Below are 22498 nucleotides of genomic sequence, written 5' to 3'. Positions count from 1 at the left end.
GCTTTCATTTTTGCATCCTGAAAGCTCCTTTGTTCAAACTAATAATGAAGTCACAAGCTGATGCTGAGTCATTCATAATAAAACCAAACAGGATGAAAGAAAATTAAATAACGGTGATGGTTATTTCCAGAAAATGTATAAATAAGTCCTTAAGAGCAAAACCTAGCAACTTGTGCCTTCATACTCAGACGAGCCAACAGTAAATATATTTATTTGAAGATAAATAATCTTTTGATCATCGCATTCACCATGATCATATTTTACAAATGACTTTTTCTTTTTTTAAGATGCCTTAAAAACACCTGAATTAAAAAACTAGCAAGACTGTTATTGATGCTAAAGATTAAGAATTTAGGTGAATACTCAGATACTAAGCAATATTAAAAATTGCTATCAGATTAGATAGTCATTTAAAACAGTATTGATAGCAACAGCGCCATATTCGCCATATGCCCCTTCCCTCACTAGCAGCTGAAATGACTGACATTCACAGCACTGAATAACAATTTATGAGGAATTGAAATATTACATTTCACAGTTATCATTAATCTTAATTTGGCCAGCACACATGCTACCATTAGCCATTTAGCTATTAGCAATTTCTCAACATCCACATTAGCTGCTGTTATCACTGTGGCTAATAATAAAATTACAGTGTTAATGTTGGAGCTAGGCAGCAAACATGATCAGTCCTGCTCGTCTGAAATGTTAATAGACATGATTAGTTTAACAAGATAATGCAATTATATTCATCTTAAAAGTTTTATGTTTGTTTTAAAGCCCCAGATAGAAAAGAAAAGCCTACAACAACTAAATAGAAATAGTGGTAGCTCATATTGCCAGCTCCATTTGATCAACAATGGAAATGTAGTCCCAAGTGATTAGAGGCACAGCACGATCTCAGAGAGCCTAAAAATACTGATGTCTTTTTTGCACTTTCTAAGAGAGTCTTATATATACCTTACAATTATGTTACTTTATTTTGTAAGACAACTTAAAAACAAAAAAAAATAAAAATACTTCTAAGTTTCACGGTTTTTTTCCCCCTTGTATTTTCCTGGGTAACTGTACTGAGTTTGAAATTCTAGTGTCTTGATAACCCTAGTATGCATGTCAGGTTACACGTGCTGAATAAAGGTGAATACCATACTTTGGTATATTTTGGGACATATGACCACCAGTCATACAGCTCTAGGATACGCTCTAAGGGGGAATGACGGGGCCCAGCAGCAACTACTGGCTGCCCGGCTGGACTGCAGCTCTATGCATGAGAGCCTAAATAAACATCAACCTCAGTCTCTTTGCTGACAGGACATGAATGTGTGTGGGGCAGCCAGAGGAGTTTGTGGCTACCAGCGGTCGCATGTGTTCCTCAAGTATCTATGTCTATGTGTATTTGTACGTATGTGCGCGTGAGCGTTCGTGTCCACATAACCAACTTGGAGAATTCAAACCCTCAAGTTTCTGAATTACATCTTTATCTTCCTCTCTTTCCCCCAGTTACATCTAAATCAGCCCCCGCTGAGCTATGTCTGGCAGCCACGGCCTCCACTGCCCATCCTTTGTCCGTTAAAAATACCATCGGTGCACTCCAGTGACCACACCTCCATATATCTCTGTATTTCCGCATCACACTAAAGTTCAAATACTACAAGAAAAAAGATACAGAAACAAATGTTGAAAACATAATCACTGGTTTCTTTTATTCTGTGGCTGTTCATAAAGTTAGACTGCAAAATAATTGTACAAGTGAACTACAAAATCACTATGGAGTGTACATGTTTTTGGCACATGTAACTGGCGTGATAGACAGCACGGCGGCTTATTTTTGACTGTGAGGGGTACTATGAAACCACATATACTCGACTTTTATTACTCGACTTTTTATTCCACTGCTAAAGAGGAAACGATTTGTGTTTTTAGCACCATTTACATGTCTGTGCACCTTTGTATGAGCAACATTATGCAAAAAACTACCCATCTGAATTTCATAAAACTCGGTGAAGAGGTGGGGCATGAGCAAACAAAGACTTCTGAAATGACTTATTGTCTTTTAAAATCACATGATAGGACACCAGGCTTGGTGCAGGATCCACGCTGAGTGAAGTATTTACAAAGTCTACATTAGAAAACAAATAGAAAATAATGTTTATCTGAGCATCTACATTTTGACCAGCTCTAAGAAAATGACACTAAGCCATGAACTGAGATAAACTTAGCTCATTAGCTCTACTGCATTTCTTCACTTCCATGTTTGGTCCAAAGGCCAGAGAAGTGGTGGAAGTTCTTTATATCAAGAACACATAAACTATATTAATGCACTCATTATACTTTCATTAGGATTTTTGAGGGATCCTATGTCCATTATGTGGTTTCAACCTCAGGGTTAGAACAGGGCATTTTCACAGAGCTCCCAGTGCAGGAAGACCAGACCAGCTAAATGCCATAATCAATCAATTTCCTACAAAGCAATTAGACCTGGTCCTCGAGCTTTCCATAACCTTTTATCCCCCTAAAGCCTGTGCTATATGGTTCAAAAGAGGCTGTGTGGCCTAATCGGCGTGACCCATTATAACACACCTTTGAGATCTGAAGCTTTAATAACTCTCAGGAAAGGAGAATAACTGTGCATTGGGTAGGAACTGGGAGACCCTTGACACTTGAAAGAGAAAGATTCCTCCAGATACGATCGGATTAGCATGGGGGGTCCATAAATCATGTTTTTGCAATAATTCAAAGACAACACCGTGTTTGATGGTATAAAGACATGCACATACAGAAACAGGATGCCTTCAGGCTGTCTGGAAAAAGAGGGTTATTGGCAAGATGGAAGAATTATGTTGCAGAGCTGCAGGACAGGCATATTGAGCTCTTCTAACTACACATTGCCAAAATATTTCCACCTACTCTGTATTAAATATACATATAGATAACTGTTGAGTGAGGCAGTTTTTCATTCCAACATCAAACATCTTGACAAAGTAACTAATGAGTCATAAAGGAAGATTGTTCAAAGCAGTCGCAGCGGAACTTTGCTTTCTGCAGAAAGCAGACTCATTCATCAATCTTCAGGAGGAGAGAGGCAAATACTTTCAAGCTTAGCCTATGAATAATTTGGAATAGAGGAAGCATTCTTACACATATATTTTAAACATCATCTCCTTAAAATATTCAAATGTTAAATGAACTGCACTCAGTTGGACTCCTGGAGAGAAAATAAAGCTTAGGGATGATGTAAATGATGCTTGACGTGGTGGCTGTGCAGAGTGTGTATGTGTGATCTACTGGTAGACTGATGGCAGGTTCCAGGCCATTTGTTGCTGTTTAATTCCTAAAGAGTAGATCACCCCTGGGGTTGTATGATGAAGAAGCTGGAGCTTGGACCCTGATGGAATTATAAATCAGAGGCAAGCTGAGGGCGATAACGAAGGGTGGATGACTGTGTGTGTCTGTGTGCGAGGGAGAGAGAGAGTAGACACGAGTACAGAGGTGTCATGACTTTTCTTTTTTTTTCTTTTTTATCTGAATTTTGACTGAAACTGAGAATTCTGACTTTTTCCCCTCAGACGTCTAACAATCTATTTCTGACTAATCTGTAGCTCCTAGGGTAGTGGTTGTAAATGGTGCTTGACAGTGGTGTGTCTGTGTATGTGTGTGTGTGTGTGTGTGTGTGTGTGTGTGTGTGTGTGTGTGTGTGTGAGAGAGAGAGAGATCTACTGATAGACTGATGGCAGGTTCCAGGTCATTTGCTGCTGTGTTATTCAGAAGGCATTCCAGAGGGCACCCCTGGGGTTGTATAGAAATTCTGACTTTTTGTTTCTAAAAACTGTGAAAAAATCAGCATTTTCCAAAAAATGTCATAATTCTGGGATTTTTTTTTAAAGTCATGACCAAAAACATCTATTCCGTGGCCCTAATCCTTGTCTTACTTTTAGAAGGGTTCAAAAGCATGAAAATAGCAGTTTATAGTCCATTAAAGGTTCTCAACACAGGGCATAGAGAATCACAAACCTGAATACTCAAAGTTAAACATCTAACACATTGTAGATTTTAAAACATAAGCGCAAAAAGTAAATTCTGAACTATAATAAACCTAAGATCAATAAAATATTTGCTAATAACAGATATTTATTTGAAAAGGCATTAAAGGTGCGATTTCTTTCCGGTGATCATGTGCTCTCAGTCAGTTTGTAAGTCAGTGCCAGTTGGAACAAAGCACACCACCACACTCACACATGCACATAAATACCACCAATCATGAGCGGACAGACAGCCTTCATCCCCTACTCTGACAAAAATGGGGTCAGTTCTGCACACATTCAACCACCAACGAAAGAGGATCCCCCAAAATTACCACTCTGAGAGAGCCTGAAGAAACCAGTGACTTCATGTCTACTGCAGTTATACTGATTTACTCACGTTCAACCCTCTCAACTCCCACCGCAGCCCAGAAGACCTCCCTCTCCCGCTTCCCCATCCCCCTCTGTGTGTGTTAGCATCTTACATCCGTCCTCTATCTCATTTGTCTCTGAGGCCCTACAGACACTCACACATTTACCAGCCAAACTCAGCACCAGAGCTGTAAGGATAATACACTGTGCTATCAGTGACAGATAAGAGAGGTCAGACACAGATTCATTCCAAACGATTCCATAAACACAGTTGAACAGTCTCCGTATTCTTGTCTGCAATGACTAGCTCACAGTTGACGGTTCTTGGAGATTCAGCATGGAGGATCTCCAAAACCAGACTATAAACAAGCTGTAAACTCTCATGACAACATCAAGATACAGATTATCCCCTGAAGCAAGAAATGACAAGAACTTTATAGCAGAAAGGCAGCAGAAAATTACTTACACCACACACAAAAAAATCTCAAAATCTATAAAATAAATTCAGAATTCAGATTGAAATGCCAAGGCAAACAACAGAACGAATGTTACTTTGGGTGTTTGGGCAAATGGATTTTATGGATTTAAGAGATTCCCCGGCATGGTGCTGATTGATCCGTTCCTGTCTGTGTATGTATACTTTTGTGCATGTCTAAAGCATGTGGTTAATTAATTACAGTCTTGACATGTCCAGATTAGCTCTTGGGAGGGGAACTGATAAAGGAAGAAGATCATTAATCTCATCCTTCCGCACAGACATAAGGTCTAAACACAATATCCAGTGCTTAATGTAGTTTTCTTCACTAAAGATCTGAGGTGGAAAATACATGTAGAAGCATTTAAATCCTTGAATAGTTTCCTCATTTCAGAAAAAAACTATTTCCGAAATTATTTTATTGTTTCAGTTTCCTTTCAAAGTAAAAATTATAAGCCTAACAAATTATCCCCCTGTTACCCATATTTATTCACCATAACCACGATCATCGCAGATGATAATCATATTTCTGCAACTACAGCAGAACCCCTTTTAGTGTCCCTCATCCTGAAACTGGGGTCCAACATGATGGGCAGGAGTGCAGCTGATAAATTAGCAAACATCACCCCCTGGTGGCAGGCAAAAACTAAACCATGAGTATTGGTTTCTTGGGGACTCACCACAGGTGTAGATGACGCTGAGGTACTTCCTGGTGCCAGCGTAACACGGATCTCCAAACTCTCTCGTGGAAGCTCGGATGAGACAGGTTTTCTTTCCCTGGCAGCGGTTGGTCAAAACCTGCAGAGCCACGGACGACTGGCACTCTGGAATAAAGACAGAGATGGGGAAACATATGTAATACTCTGTTGCAAAACCCACATCTCAGTAATGTCTATTCCACTGGATCATCAACTATAGTCTACAGAAAAATTCCACTAGCATTGTAAAATGTAGATTTCTGTTAAAAATACAGGCAAACGCATTTTTAAAAAAATGAAGATTTCTGTTAACATATTTTCTATATAAATGGACTGAAAGTCCAAACTACTTCCCCAATAACTATTATCAATTTACATTTCTTATGCTCTGTGTTCTTAGATGGCATGACACTTACAAAGACACACACATACACACACATCTCAGATCCCATGATGGAGTTTGTGTCCACATCAGACCCACATAGAGAACCTTCCGCAGGCCTTACATTGTCTAAAGGATATCTGATCCAATACATGTGGGTGTGTGAGTGTTTGTGTATGGAGACCAGTCAAAGTAATGGATACGCCTCTCATACATCATCGCTAAGCACCAGCCAACTCCTCTCCTCGTTTTTTGGCTTTGATTTCATTCCTTTATTCCATAATTGTAACACAGCTGCAGAAGATGACATGGCACTTCTAAGCCAATAATCTGCAAATGAGCTAAACAGCAAAGGAAATATAAAAGTACTCAAAGGTGCAGTCCCAGTGGAATTCCCATTCTACATATCTCCACATGACTCCGGTGACACTAAGGATAAAGGTGTGAGAAGCACTAATCAACTCCTGTTGTGGTCTTGTGGGAATGTGGAGGGCCCTTGGTTCCACATGGATGCTTCCCGGGCCCCCCACGGGCCATCTAACCCCTAAAAACAACACAAGGAAATGAGCCTTTGAAAATGGACACTCGGCTGTCTTGGTGGCCCACGCAGAAGGAGAAGTGCAGAAAAAAGCTATCGAGGGCATGCTGGGTAAGACTTGGTTCAAGTGTCACCAAGCCTCAACAAATTATGGCCAAAGGTTAAATGTCATAGCCTGGAAGTGTTTGAGGGTAATCTAGCGGTCATGCATAATATCAAAATTGGGAATTCCTTGGATGGCCTGTAACCGTGCAGGCCTGTCTTATAATCAGGAGATTTATTTACAGTTTATGTTATATAACTAAATTGCGGGGAAATCTGTTCCATAAATCTTGTGTGGTTACAGGTCACAGCATATGCAAAGCATTAAGCTTCTCAATGAAGTAAGCCTGAATCACTGTTGGTTCAATTGGACACAGATCAAACGTGTACACCCCCAGCTGGAGCTGACATAGTGGAATTCCCAACCAGGATGTAGTGAGGTGAAAGCCTGTGGGAACCAGTGAGAGTAACTGGATATGAAGGACCATAACTCAAAGGTGGAATAATTCCTGCTGTCACTTAAAACATGTGGAGTAATGTAAAAAAAAAAAGTTCCTTTGAATTCTGCCATCAGTCTTAAACTTATGGGAAAAACTTGGCTTTTAATTTGTTTATAATTTTTTTTAAATTATGAAAATGGCAACTCAACTTTGTTTTGATTTAGTAAATTACAAATTTTCTTACCTTACCGTTAAATTTGCAGTGCCAGACTTTACATGTTGAGCTGCATCCTGAGGACAGGACAGAAGTAGGACTATGGTACAAGTCATTAAGTACATTTGACGTGTAGGTACATCTAAGTACAACCGCACAACAGATGAAAAAAGTTGCACGGTCACACGAGCCTTGCATTCAGAGGAAGCGTCAGAATGTGCTTAATCTGATTGTGCGTCAGAATTCACCCTGGCTCGTATCTAAGGTTCAGCCAGCTGATGGTGGCATAATGGTGTGAGGGATATTTTCTTGGCACATTTTGGACACCCTAGTACTAGTTGAGCATCATTTCAATGCCACACCCTTCCTGAGTATTGTTGCTGACTATATCCATCCCTTTTATGACCGCACAGTAACCATCTTAATATGGCTGGTTCCAGCAGAATAACTCACCATGTCTCAAAGCTTAGATCATCTCAAACTGGTTTCTTGAACATGTACTCAGTTGGCCTCCTCAATCCCCACTTCTCAATCAAAAAGGGATGTGGTGAAATGAGAGATTTGCATCATAGAACAAATCTGCAGCAACTGTGTGATGCTATCATGTTAATATGGAACAGAATCTCAGAGGAGTCTATGCCGAAATAACACAGGTCTGAAAGCAAAAGGGGGTTCAACCCAGTATTACCAAGGTGTACCTAATAAAGTGGTGAGGAAGCGTTTAATGTGAAAGTTTATTATCCGTATTAGCAGTTTATTATCTGTTTATGTAAGAAACTGATAAGCAGTCTGTGTCTATGACAGAGATCAATGTTGTAACTATTGGCTTTTATTTCCTTTATTAATCACATTATATTTTTCTACAATATGTACATTTGTACTAGTTGATTTTATGATCACTGTTTATAGCAATACATATATATATATAGTACAGCCGTTACATAATTACACAATTTCCTTAGGGCTTAATAAAGTATTCTGATTCTGATTCAGTTCAATAACCTCCTGCTCTGACGAATGTGCCTCAATTTTCTCTGCCGCTCTTTTTTCCTGTCCGGAGGGCCTGACAAGCCAAGTCCACTGACAGACAGCCCCCCATTAGCTGCACCTTAGATTCGCTGACTGGGTGATTAGCTGAGCACAGAGCTCACAGAAAATGGGGTGGGACTTAGAGGTTCAGGAGCTGATAGAGAGGATGGAGACACACATGTATTCTTTGTTCACCAGCTCAGCCACACACAGAATTTCTATGTAGTTTAAAAGAACACTCCCAAGGGCCTGACCTCCTCTGGCTCTCATTAGTGGTCTTAACACAGAGAGACAAGCATACAACAGTTCCCCTCTCTCTCTCACACACACACATACACACGGCATGAATAACCCCTGTTACCTCTAACCTTTACCCTCTCCAATTTTCCAAGCTTGGGCCACCACCCCTCTATCCTCCACACACCCAACAAGGACAGGACTATAGCTCAGAAGAGTAGGTCCATAGTCAAGAGAAGCAGCATATGAGGAAAGGGAGGAGCTTCCTGGATACACACACACATGCACACAGATTCACATGCATACACAAACAAACACACACTTACTCTCAATGATGACTAATTACAGCAGGAAACATAAACTGAGGTCACATACAGAAAAGCACCTACAAGTACTTTTCTTAAAAGGAATTACACAGTTCGAAAAGTTACTGAGCTGATTTCCTAATACAATGAAAGGGCGATTCTAGGTGGAGAAACCACCTAAAGCTGTGTGATGTGGCATTTCATGTCATTCAATTGTTTTAAAAGAAAAAAAAGATAATAATTTATCCAGTAGAAAGCCACATCTTGAGTTTCACTCATCACAGAGCACGTGTATTAAGCCTGATGTCCTGTAAGGTTAGTGCATTTTCACTGTCATACATTCTGAGGTTGGTGTACAACAAGTGTGTGTTTTCAAATAAACACAACACACCTCAGAGCACATACATATCCAAACACACAAATGAACACACACGTGCAAAGAGTACAGCAACCTTTCCTAGTAAATTGTCACTACAACCACCATAACAGTCCAAGTTTTCCACCCACGCACACCTTTCCTGGAATTTCAAGACAATGGATGGAAAACACTCGACTCCTCTTTCGTTCTGACTCATCGGCAATACGTATCATTTAATAGGGAGGTTTAACTCATTGTTGTGGGATTTAAACTCTTTGTGTAATAGAAGAGCGACTTTCAGATATGGTGATAAGGTGAAAGGATCTGCACACGCCAAATGCTTTCAGTAGATGTCAATGATACATTGACAGACAACCTTTTACCCAAGGTAACACCACACGCATTTACCCCAAAATGTTCTTTCACTTCTCTGGAAACATATTTTACAGCCAGACATAAACAATACTTTTCAAAAGTCTTGAGCCACCCCTCATATCGTCGCTTTTTGCTTGCAAGGAGCAGGAACTTGAGATTTTTTTTTGAAGTGATCTTTAGCTATAGTAGTTTTTCTTTAAACATTGGCTGCTTTTTCACTCATTTTAATTCCAGTCCTCGTCCCTGACCATTTTCAGATGACTCTTTTGTTGGTTAAGCCAATTAACACCAACCTTTGAATCATTCATGCATAAAAAAGGCACCTAATTCAAGGGATGAACCAGCGTTGTGTCTACACTTAACAAACAACTTAAAATGTATCTTTAGGCACTTTGTTACAAGCAGCCTGTCACAAAAACACAAAGTTTGTGTCCATTACTTTAGATGAATCTGCGATCAGAAGACTATTTAAAGAAATTATAAGACATTTTGCCTAAAGGAGTTCGGGCTCTGTTTAAGAATAAAGGTGGTCATATTGAATACAAACTCTATTTTTGCCACATATGCTGTACCTCCTATGCATGTTTCTGTAAATAACTCCAATTGTTTGTTATATTCTTAGTAAAATACAAAGGGCTTGATGACTTTTGCACAGTACTGTACAGAGGATTTTGCTTGTGTGGGTTTGTAAGGCGATAGCAAGTTATGTCACAATCATTCCAGCAAATCAGAGAATTTGGTATGTGTGCTATGTGTGTTATCACCTTAACCCTGCATGAGCTTGTTATCATAGAAAACATGCAGCCTGAGAAATTCATGATAGCCAGTATACAAATGTCATTGATGATATTTTTGCAAACTTTAGGAAAAACAGTCAACCAGTAACAATTTGTTGACAGAAATCTGTCAACTCAGGTCTTTCAGGACTGATTTAAATAGACAGACCTGCACATTTAACATAAGTCTACATCTATATCTATATCAGCAAAGTCCAAAACAGCATAAACATGATACTTATCTGCTCTGCATCTATTAGTGTCTGCAATAAATACAGACAGAGTTACAGTGAAGTATCTCACACCCTAAAAATGGAACAAGCAGTCCAAAATGGAAGTATTAAAGTGTGCAGCTGTGCACAATAATCTAGTATCCAACCTGCAAATAGACTAAAGTCTGAACCATCGTTTTCAAAGCACACACTCAAAAGGGAAAGCACAGTGGCCTTCCTTTTATTTTAGAAAAAAAAACACACTCTAAGATCCTGCATGCCAAGCATGGGGGGCTATTTAGATGTCAAGAGGTATGTATCATGGTAATGGGGCAGATGAGAGAGGAGGGCTGAAGCAGGCCCCTTTACTTTGAGGATTCTTCATCGCCGCCAAAAGCCGTCCAACTCCGCCACTCCCACCCAGAAGACAAGATCAAAGAGTCCTTGTGTTGTGAGTACATGTCTATGTACATACTTGTTTTTTCCTGGTATACTTTTCCAGGACTTTTGCATTCAAAAGGAAAGCAGACAGTGGTTTTCCATGGCATAAATTCCTTGCGGCAAATCTAATTAAGTTAAATAAGTTGACTAGAAAATTACCTCCAGAAGACATTTGTTTGTTAGACAACGGCTAGCACAAGTTATCACAAAAAATTTCCGTCTATTTGGCAGGTGGCTGGTGTTAAATTGTCTAAATTTTTGCATCTAACAGTGTACAAGCAAAGCACTGTAATATTCCTTAACATTACACTATGCACAGCATACCTGGGCCGTGCAGTCAGCTGTGTGAGTTCAGCGGTTGATCCCGCAACTCAGGCTGCAACTTTGCCAGGAAGGTTTGAGAGATTACCATAACCTATTCCGTTTAGCACATTTGAACCCGCATTTAAGGAAACTTAAATTCAAAACAGACACAAAACCAACTTGCGTTTACAGCGACTGCCAACCTCAAGATTAATTCAGACATGCAGAACCACAAATACACACATGCAGCTGAGGCTCCACGCTGCTTCGGGAGGGTAAAAAAAGAAGGGGGAAAGCATTTAGAAATAATTAACAGTGTTTGTCTAAGCTGTCACTTAAGACACCCTCACTTCCTGCTCCAGGTGACATGAGAGCCACATTAAAGATAGAGATGACAGGGGAAATCCCACTACAGCACCACCAGACTGTCTGGAACAGCTCAGGGGGTGGTTGTGGGTGAGTGCAGTGTTTACATGCACACACATGTGTGTATGTGATGGAGAGAGGAAAACTCATTCTATAAATTTGCCGAACAGCCGTTTGTGTGTATCTGAGTCTCCAGTCGACATAAACACACTAATGGTGAATATGTGATTTTTCTGATTTTTCAGTAAACACCACGTCTCCCCTGCTTCAATTAGATTTTTGATCAATACTCAGAGCTACTGTATTTAACCCCAGAGTCTGAAACCATATCTCAAACCAGCCCTGTCTCACCTGCTACACCTACTTGCCACGTCTGGTCCAATGCTTCCTCCTTGTACAGAGGAAAAGACTACCTGACAAAAGGGTCGAGGCCACCACAACAGCACCTGTGGTTAAACTAATACTAATAGTTGCCACGGATCCAAGTTTAAAGTCATTAACATTCCTCTAAACAAGGCCAGGGGTACATTTGGTTATCCCATGCACTCACACATGCACATAACAAACATGCATACTTGGAGGGAACTCAATATGTTCCTTTTCAACAGTCCAAACTCAGTGCTTTTGATGACAGGGACATCTGATCTACATTCCTCCTCATTCCCCTGGCAATGTGTGCACGTTAGTGTGTGTCTACCTGATGCTCAGTGGTGGTTTTCTTTATCTCAAAATGCTCCGAGAACAAGATGATGAAATGACAAAAGGTAAATTGCTTCTAAAAGTGAAATTATCAACCAGTGATTGTGGAAGAAGTGCAAAGAGGTTTGAATAGATGACATCAGGGATGGGTGTGACAGACCAGTGTTTGCTCTAGAGCCTCTCAGTCAAAGAAAGTGGAGGAAATGAAGGAATAAAGGTTTCCAAACCACAACAGCATCTCAAGGCAATATCGCCCACGTCAAAGACATTTCATGAAGGGGGGATTCAGCAGGTGTTTTGAACCTGACTGTATTTGTAGTTCTCTTTGTGGTTCACTGGAGTTCGAGTCCAGGCGTGTAACGCTCATTATTAAAACCTTTTCATTTTTCACATCTGCTCAGTGTAATGACACCTGAATGTTTTGATTATGTCTTCGCTGCAAGGCTTTTTTGTCTTTTAGCAAAAAAACGGCGACCTGAAGTTGCACTCTTCCCATTCATTAATATGTATAAGAGCATTAGCACGACAAGGAGACTCTTTTTAACTTCATGCAAACACATGTAGGCCTGATTTGCATGCCAAGCTAGTGTCTTGTTTTATGACTCCTTACTTATTACTCCTCCCCTGACCTCGGACTGACCCCTAAATTGATTATATGAGGAATGATACAAATGTGCAAAAAGTGCCACCTTTCATGAAAATACATGACACAATCACACGATCGAGGCACCTTCGTAAAAAAGGAAGTCATTGAATGATCACGAACTATTAAAAAAAACTGCCAAAAAATACAGCTTTCAAGAGCGAAGTAGATTTTTAAACACTGCATACTTGAAGTGACAGAAAAGGAAAACAAGAAGGTTTCTCACCCACTGATGGAGACCTCCTGTGGAGAAGGGGACACTCGAGGGTGCCCTGCAGAGTTCGGCCGAACATGGCGGAGTAGACGGCGATCTGCATTCCCTGTTTGCAGCTTAGCCTCATCTTATCTTCCTCACAGACCACCTTACTCTTATACTCATCTGCGGATACAGAGAGAGAAAGAAGAAAGCTTGTCAACCAAAAACAACACATATTCTGTAAAGGTGAAAAAAATTTTTTTAATAATATTTGATATAAGTTTTCATTTCCTGGATATTTGCTGATTAGATACAAATTAGAACCACTAAATTAGAACCTCTGCTTAGCAGTTTATCATATGCGCAGAGCACAGACTCCATTTTTCATTCAGAGTAATGGGCATGAGACAGAGGGAGGACAGATTGGTGGACATGTAGAGCCATGCAGAGGCATTCCTCTGACACATCCACCCAAAGTGACCTGTGACAGCAAGAAGTAGCTCCACTGGCCTGCAACTAAAAACACAACAGCAGAGTGTTTCTATATCCATGTGGGAAGTGGAACAGGAATGCAGAAAAGAAAAGTGAGAGAGAAAGCAAAGAAAATGTTCAGGACCAGTTTGTTATACTTCTTTGTGATGGACTCACTCTTGTTCTGTTTCAGACCCTCCCTGTTCTCCTTCACTAACACCATCCTCTAGCCACCTCTCTTTTCAGAGGCAGTGACACCTGCCCGTTGCACCTCACTAACACCCCATGCAGCCTTTCTCTCTTCCCCCCCAAGAAGTCATTGGTTAAGTGACAGTGAACAAAGAGCTGCTGATTGGTCCTGGGGTCCAGTGGAGAAAGGAACAAGTAGGAAAGGCAGGGGGATCAGTGGATTAATGCTGAGTTGTGGGCACTCTTGTGTAAACTTTTGCACAGCTCAGTGCGGCTCGGCTCAGCACAGGACTGAGCGACGAATGAATACTAGAATCAGGGTGGGATTACTGCACTGCTGTGGCTCCCCTCCGGAGTGATACTCTTAACTTCCTGGATCACAAGGGGAACGATGGACAAGGATAAACAGCGAGGCACGCAAAAAGCGGGGGTTTTTTCAGATAAAAGAAGCAGCACAGAGGGAAGTCACATGGATACTGATGCCTAAATTAATGCAGACTTTATAGAAAAATTATAGAAAAAGTTTTCCCTACAAAAAGTAGTTAAATGAGAAATACATTTAAATACTCTTGCCAGGTCTGACCCCCTTATGCTCAAGAGTATTGTTTGGGATTTCCATCTGAAACAAAAAGCTTAAATTTAGTCAGTAGCAAATGCAAAAGTGTGAGGCTAGAGTGAAACAGCGTCAATATATGAATGAGATATACTTAAGAACATTTTGACCAACATTAAAGCTATGTGTCTACCTGCTGCAAAGTATATAAACGGGATAAGCAAAGTCACAGCATGTTTTTCCAGCTGAAGACCAAACGTTACTATTAACAGGCTGCCATATAACGGTCAAGCTGCTGAAACAGCGAAATGCTCCTTACTGCATGCTACCATGAATGTCATCCAAGCCAAGCCATGCCAACTTTATTTATAACACACTTTAAAAACAGCAACCACTGACCAAAGTGCCGAACATACGAATAGAAATGCATGCTAATAAAAATAACAGAAAATAAGAGAATTAAATTCAATCAGAAATGACAGATTAAGATGAAAGATGGCCTCTATAGTTATAACATATTATAGAAGGTCTCCAGTCACAGCTGGAGAGGTGTTAGCTAGCTCCTTCCATCTGAGGTTTTTTTTATAACAGATACAGATTAGACCGCCACGATCACAACAGATATAGTCTCTTCATCCAGTGAGTATGAGGCTATAACATATGGCTGTCAGTGTCCAGTACTGATTGATGCAGATTCAGTATTGCCTGTGCAGCCAGCCTTATTCCTCAATTGTTGCCAATATACTTGATTTCAAATATATAGCATGTCCACTAATTGACATAGTGCTTTATCATGACAAACAATGGCACTCTGGCTTTTGGGTTAGCTACACATACCACATCCTGATGCTAGATAAAGTAAAGAGTCAGTAAAGAGTCCAGCTGTGTTGGAAAAACCTATTATGAGCATCTACTCTACGGGCATGTACCTCACAGAATGATGAAAAAGCATAATCATCACCTGTAATATATTAAAAAGTATATCTCAGCCCTAATTTCTATTTCAAATTCAGATATTTATAAGTGGCTACAGGGGAGAGCCTTGGTACACAATTTTAAAGGCTGATTTGGGATTTCCTTTGATTGTTAGTGTACTAGTTTGGTTTTGACCTGACACCACCCTTGTGTATTGTGTATTGGCGTTGTGAGGGGGGGAAACAAAGAAAGAATGGTTCAAGCACAGGGAGGGACAGAAATTTTTGTCGCTGTCACAACGCGGGGCGACGAGGGACTTACTCGGTCTGCATTTGTACCAGACAATTAGGTATTTACTGCTCCCAGGACACTGGTCCGTCCCAAACACGCGGCTGTTGACAAGGACTTGACAGCTCCTTCTGTCTTGGCACTCGTCCTGCATTTTCTGAAGCAAAGTGACACAAAACGGGAGAAGAACAAAGGCACGTTTAGAGGGAAAACAATAAGCCAATGATAGTGAGACCAGCAGCAAAAAACCCCTAAAACCACTTCAAACAGGTTGCTTATAGCTATTAGGGTATATGGCATCAGTTCACCCACTTCGTTTTCTCATGTTTTAGCCTGCTATAAGCCCAGTGACCAATCCAACACACAGGAATAGCTGAAAGGTTTCAGTTCAGAGCCTCCCCTAAATTAAATATTAAAAGAGTTGCATTAGTTATGAAAAAGCACGGAAAGAGACATGAATTACCACTGAAATAGTGCCGGGGTAAGATAACAGACGTAATTTGTGGACTTCCACCTAAAAACACACTGAATAGACAAGAAGGTCCTCACTGTGGCGCCAATTAAGACTAATACGTCTGGAAATATACTTTTTGTTGTCAGCAGATCTAACAAGAAAACCAAATCAAATAATGAAACAATAAGCACTGAATGAGAAGTCTTATTCTTCTGTGTACGTCCACTGTATTACATAAACAAAAAAACACAGTAAACCACTGAATTGAATTAGCTGTTACATTAATAACATGCACATGGCTGGGTACTGATCCATGCTTGCAAACAGGCAGTAAATGCAATATTTGATCCTGTTTGTTACAAAGTATATTTAAGTTTGTGTTTTTTAAAGAGCGATATCTTTAGGAGAAACGACCACATGTGTTCGTGCTGAAGAATTAATTAAGTTGCAAAGTGATGGCCATTGTTGGTCTCTTTTATCAGACTGCTTCAGCTCCGTTTAATCCACATAGCAACAAATTAAAGTCTTTTCACAGCTTTTCAAATAGGAAATAAATAAGATCACGCTCATTTTTGAGAGGATCTCCCCGCCACACACCAAAATTCCCCTTTTGAGCATGAATCTGGTGACAATAAGTAACCTTAGAAGGCTCAGTGAAGGTGTTCATCTTCCCAGACAAGTTTCAGTGCCAACTGTGTTGACAGTCAGAAAGAATACAAAATAAGACAAAGCTTTTTACTGAATACGCCAAAGAATGACTCTACATATCACAGATTAAGCACACAGCAAAGGCTGAATTTTCACATCCATCAGACTACATGCTGAAAATCTAAAAAAAAAAGATATTATTGAATGCTATTGCCAAAATTTCACTGTGAGAAAGTTATGTTATGTTAATTAAACAATTATGAACTCAGTTACTGGCAGACAGAAATGAATTGATTAATCTGCCTTTTTACAGCAAAAATTCTAAATATTTGCTACTTGCAAAATCTCTATGGTGTAAAGTTTGATTGCACAAAAAGTAATGAATCAGTATAAATGGGATTTGAAAATAATTAGGTTAAAAGATAAGGACAAATGTCACTTGGTCAACCTGAGGCATCACTAAACAAGCATTAGTAGATGGAGGCATTCTTTCTGTAAGGCCAGCAAACCAAAGGTCATGAACAGGTGGTGCTCATGTGGGTGGCACGGCAGTCATTCTCTCACTTCGACACAATGCAGCCTCTGTGTCTGTGCATTCATGGCAGCCCTGTCTATTATGGAAACGGAGGGTGTTTGATGCTAAAAGGCAGGGGAGCCTAAGAATAAACCGAACAACTGAATGAATGCCGAACAGGATGTGTTTGTGTGTGTTTGTGTTGGTGCTGCAAAGCGGGTCTTCTTGTCCAGCCGCATCCCAATTTAGGAGAGGATGCTAAAGCAAAGACCCCATGAAATCGCTTTGTGTCACGGGAACATACAAGCCTGCTTCCTCTTTAGAGAGTGTAATTTGCCGGAAAACGTTCCCACAAAGCATTACATAATCGTTGGTTCTCCAGAGTTTAACCCTTGGCTAATTTGAACCTTTTACAGAACACTTTCTCTCAACCCAAAAAAGAAAGGCAGTGCATTAAGAAGTGACTTACAGAAGGCGGGATGCCAAATGTGGGAGGAGATTCTTTATTCTTAGGAAAAGTCTGGTAAATACCAACTCAATACAGTTGTGAATAATGATGATGTAATAGCGCAAAAGGAATGAGCCTGGCTATTTACCTGTAGTGCAGTGGACACAGAGCAATATCGATCATCCTCCCGAGCTTTATAAGAGCTTAGGAGGGCCTGGTAGGTCTGAGGGCACTGCTGGGGATCAGAAGCACCTCTTCTTCCATAGAAAGCTGACTGGATGGTGATGGTGGCACGCGAAGGGCAGCGCACAGTCAGGAAGTCTCCGTCACAAGCCCTCGCTGTGTAGTTCCTCAACACTTTGGACAGATAGCCTGTGAGAAAGCAAGAAAGCAGAACCGCAGACATTCATTTATTGCACATTAAACAGTACCATCTGTTGATAATTAATTTCTTGATACTTAACAATTTTAAGCATTCTCGAGTTGTATAATTTTATGATGCACTACTTAATCTCTTATTCCATCCCATTTCCATATGCAGAGAGTTGTAACCATGCTAGCCTAGCCTTCATTTAAAGAACTACATCACTGCTTCCAGCTCAAAGATGCCTTTAAAGCCTTGACTAGTGCAGCAACAAAGAAAGTAAAGATTTATCTTATTCAGCTGTAAGTTTTAGCCCTTTTGTTATCGCTACAGAACAAACTGCTGTGTTTTATATTATAAAAACATGTGCAAAGTATGATTTTTAAAACATGAAACTATTATTCTTTTATAGAAAGATTCTGCACCAGAATTGAACTGAATTAATATTGATCCAAGAACAATTCTGAAACAAAGTCTTTCTGGAATGACCTGTCGTCTCTTATCTCTCTTAAACCTTTAATGTCCAACTCCACATGTTCGATATCTATTAGCATCTCATTTGTTTGCTGGAAACCACGTTTTCTTGCACTATGCAAGGCAGTTCATGTGAATAGACACGTTATATAACCATTTCATGAAACAAGGAACTCAGATGCTGCTTCAAATTAAAGAAAAGGTTTCTTTCTTCCATTAAGAGTCTTTGAGAGCTGCCACTCGGCTGTCAGTCAATCCAGAGGACTCCTCACAAAGCCACCATTAACATTCCAGTCTGTGAGAAGGAAACAGATAAAGAAGAGAGCTGATCCCTTGGCCGCTGCCATATAATGTCTTTCTTGACCGTCTGGCTCATTTATGAGCTGGCTGCCAAAGAACACTTTGCTTCTTCCATTTGAAAAACTGGCTGGAATTGTAAAATCCAAAATTTAAGGACTGAGTTAATCTCTTTTCTCTGAAGTTATAAAGGTCTGCCATATCTAAAAGGAAACGCAGCCACTTTTTGTTAATCCAGGTGGTAAAATATGTTAAAGAGCTACTTTTCAACAAAAGAAAACACATTCCAACGTAAGCTCAGCCTTCTTTCTGCAGTTAATGCTCTGCAAACATGTTTACAGAGGAGTAAAGTCACACATGTTCACACACAAAGTGGACGCACTCTCATTCAATTACCTTTATTTGGTTAGGGTTTGGTAGAAAAGAGGAAATAACACCAAGACAGCGTTCATTAACACACACATTAGCAGATGTGGACTTGCAGAACATACACACAAAACACACACATTGTGCCCTTATCACCATGGCCACAGTTAAAGAGGCAGAGGGGAAACAGGAGACAGTCTTGGGTGTAGAAAGGTCAGCCTCACTCTAAATAGAGATGGTTATTAAACCACCATTTCTCACAGTAACCGGTTTCCACCTGTGGCTGTGATGTGATAAAGGAGAAAAGGTAGATGTGCCATATTACTGCGATGGTATAGATCACTTTTAAATTTACTACTGTAACAGCTGTATATATTACCTGCATGCATTTGGGTGATTCTATCTTTGTGAGATACTAAGTTGTTGGGCTGTGGTTAAAAGAAAAAAACACAAAACATCCTGAATAATGAGCACGTACGCATTTGGATTTGCATGTGGGGGACTTTTTGCCTAAATTTACAATTCAGAGGCTCTCTAAGACATTGCTGAAGTGCTAGGTTATGTATGGTTAGCCAGAGTACAGGTGGAATGATCAACTCAGCTGTTAAAATAACTAAAAGAACTGAACTGATCTGAGTTTTCAGAGTTTAGGTTAATAAGCTGTTGAAATTTGGGACTTAAGAAAGATAATGGGCAAAAACAGAACAAAAATAGACCCAGCTTGTTTTACATATATATAAAAAGCATTAATGGTATAGATAACTGAGGAAAAAGTTTATAATTGATATCGCTGAAATACAGCAACTAGCTAAACTCATGAATGAGATATTAAAAGACAATACGTTTGAATAAAAAGCTGGAAATGTTTCTAAATATATGGGACAATGAAGGTAAAAAAGATAGTTCTTGGTGTGATAAGCATGATTTAATATAAAAGTATGGATAATCTAGTTAAGTTGTCATCGAAGACCACAAACAAAACTGTTACCTAACCATAATGGTTAAATAGTTAATAAATTATTAAAAATACCTATAGCATGGCTAACAGTTTAAAATGCTTATCTGGATTATAAACTGTCATTATTTTCACAAAGAGTATAACAGACTGTTGGCAAACAGTATAAATTAACAATTGATGAAAACGAGGAAAAGGAATTACATTGTTTTCTAATACAAACAAAATTGTTAGCTAACCATAATGGATTAATATGTGAAATTAGTCACAAATTGTCATGTAATTACAAGTAGACAAATAGTACAAATGGTAAGGTAATAGGTAGAATAATTGAAATGTTTAATAGCTGAGAAATGGTGAGATATAGTGGTCTGATACAGGATGATACCGGAACTAGAATTCAGGCTGTATTTTTTTAAAGGGCGTTTAATGCTTTTAGTCTGAAAACTATCTGCATTCACGTGTAAACCCCCCACAAACAAAGCCTACAAACAGTAACCGCACGGTCTGATGTCAGTACAGGAGATAGGCACACACCTGTGACTTACAAGACAAAATCTTTGTTTTCTTTGCCCACACACAGATGCAGAAACAGAGTTTATGAAATCTTCACAGTGCAAGGAGTTTTTCAGTGCCCCAAACGGCTAAAAAACACACACACAGAAAAAGCTGATAGTAGCTGCAGCTGTCAGATAAATTAGAATTAGGTGTGTTTTATAAATTACACTTTTCACATCATTATTGCCCTTGATTCTTTTAATTCTTTGGTCTTAGCTCTAATCTCCTGCTTCCACACACACACACACACAACCACACAGGTCTGCTTTGCATGCCACATTCCACACAGGGTGAGAGGGAACTTGGCATTCCCCAAGCAGTTGGACCACACACACATAAATACACACACACACACACACACACACACATGCATGCAAAACGTCAACACAAACAACGTGGTAGGAACAAGCCCTGCTGTTTGGATCCTGAAACCAGGGTGTGGGTGATGGTGTAACAGTATCACATTATTAGGAACTGGTTCTTGGCAAAGTGCCGTGACAGACCACGATTTTGCGCGGCCCTCCAGCTACCCAGGCCTTGGCTGGGGTTGTGTAGCCATGGAAACATCCGAGGTTACGAAAGGGGTAAATGAGAGGGGACTGAGGATAGATAAGTGAATTTGAACGGACCACTCGCAGGAGGAGTTTCTTGAGAGAGCGATCCTTGAGCAACAGTCTGAGCACCGCAAACACATCGATACGCCTTCCTCCACCCGACAAAAGGAGGACTGTGAGTAAAAGGCAAACAGATTATCTCACACAAAACCCTCAGGTGCCTTCTAAAGAATCCATTTTTTCTCCACCACTACACCCTCCCTCCACTCTGCCTCGCTCTCTTCTTCAAGATCGTCATCATTGTTTCCATTACCTGTTGACTGAAGCCTCATTTTAAGGACAACAAATCAGACGGCGTTAAGGCACCTGTGTGAACTGCCCAGCCAATGACAGGTGTCCCTCAAAGGCACAAGGCTCGACAATGCTGCAGGAACACCCAGGCGTCTTTCCTCCTCCCTTTTCCTCTGTGTTCTTTTTCATGTGGGGGGCAGACTCCCTATTTAACTAGCTCTCTGCCCTTTCTCTTGACAAAAGCGCTGCGCTATTATGTCTACTGGTTTGTTTATTCTCTCATTAAAAGACAGGAGGCTGTGGCTCTGATGCTTCACGTGTAAAAACAGCTCAACTCTTGTCATGAACTGAATTGAAAGGCTAATTTAACGCCTGCACAAGTACACACGGGGATTTGTTAACAGCACCTGTCTTTTTATTGTCCTACACGAATAGGATTTTGTCACATTATGCAATTTATCCCGGTAGCAGGAAATAATGTCCACTGTCACAGCCAGTCATGAAGCATAAAAACAGAGGCTCTTGCGATTATTAGCCCCCTATATCTGGTCATGTGATGACCCTTAAGTCTGACCCAGGGTTGGAGCAGGTCACGTATGATGGAGATTAGTGGTGGTCTGCTGTGTTGTGTCAACATCACATAACAAAAACCCCAGCTGGCATAGTGGTTCTCTCGAGGGATCGGTACTAGTACGCAAACTAGTGCATATCAAATACCTTTGCTAATTTACACCTGGGTGTGGGTAAACAAGCTTAAAAGATTGCCTTCATGTCTTGTACAAACTGATGAAAAGCTTATATAAAGTGCTCTCACACAAGCTGGAGCCTCAGCTGAAATCTTACCTGTCTCACCTTTCAGGTCAGCCTCAGAGGAAGCTAACTAATTCACTTTTGGTACACTAAGCTGGGGTGTTCAGTGTCTGCTAAGAATGAGCACGACAGGTACTTCTGACATGAACTGAGGGGAAGGTGGAGGTGAATAAAAGAGAGGGGGAGCGGTTCGACTACAAAGTCTGTCAGTTACTAATGCTCAGGGCTT

General features: G+C 40.2%; 1 protein-coding gene across 1 annotated transcript in view; it reads right to left on the bottom strand.

Moving 5' to 3' along the window:
* LOC120724875 (protein eva-1 homolog C) overlaps positions 1–22498 on the bottom strand; it is a 72895-nt gene that overhangs the window by 34011 nt on the left and 16386 nt on the right. The window contains exons 2-5 of the mRNA XM_040017357.1: positions 17749–17972; positions 15570–15693; positions 13151–13303; positions 5547–5690 (exon numbers count right to left, since the gene is read on the bottom strand). Of these exons, the coding sequence (XP_039873291.1) occupies positions 5547–5690; positions 13151–13303; positions 15570–15693; positions 17749–17972 (645 nt within the window). The remainder of the gene's footprint in view (positions 1–5546; positions 5691–13150; positions 13304–15569; positions 15694–17748; positions 17973–22498) is intronic.

The sequence above is a fragment of the Simochromis diagramma genome, unplaced genomic scaffold (assembly GCF_900408965.1).
Source record: "Simochromis diagramma unplaced genomic scaffold, fSimDia1.1 OVJJ01000802.1, whole genome shotgun sequence".
NCBI classification, from domain to species: domain Eukaryota; kingdom Metazoa; phylum Chordata; class Actinopteri; order Cichliformes; family Cichlidae; genus Simochromis; species Simochromis diagramma.
This window is presented reverse-complemented; position numbering and strand designations above follow the sequence as displayed.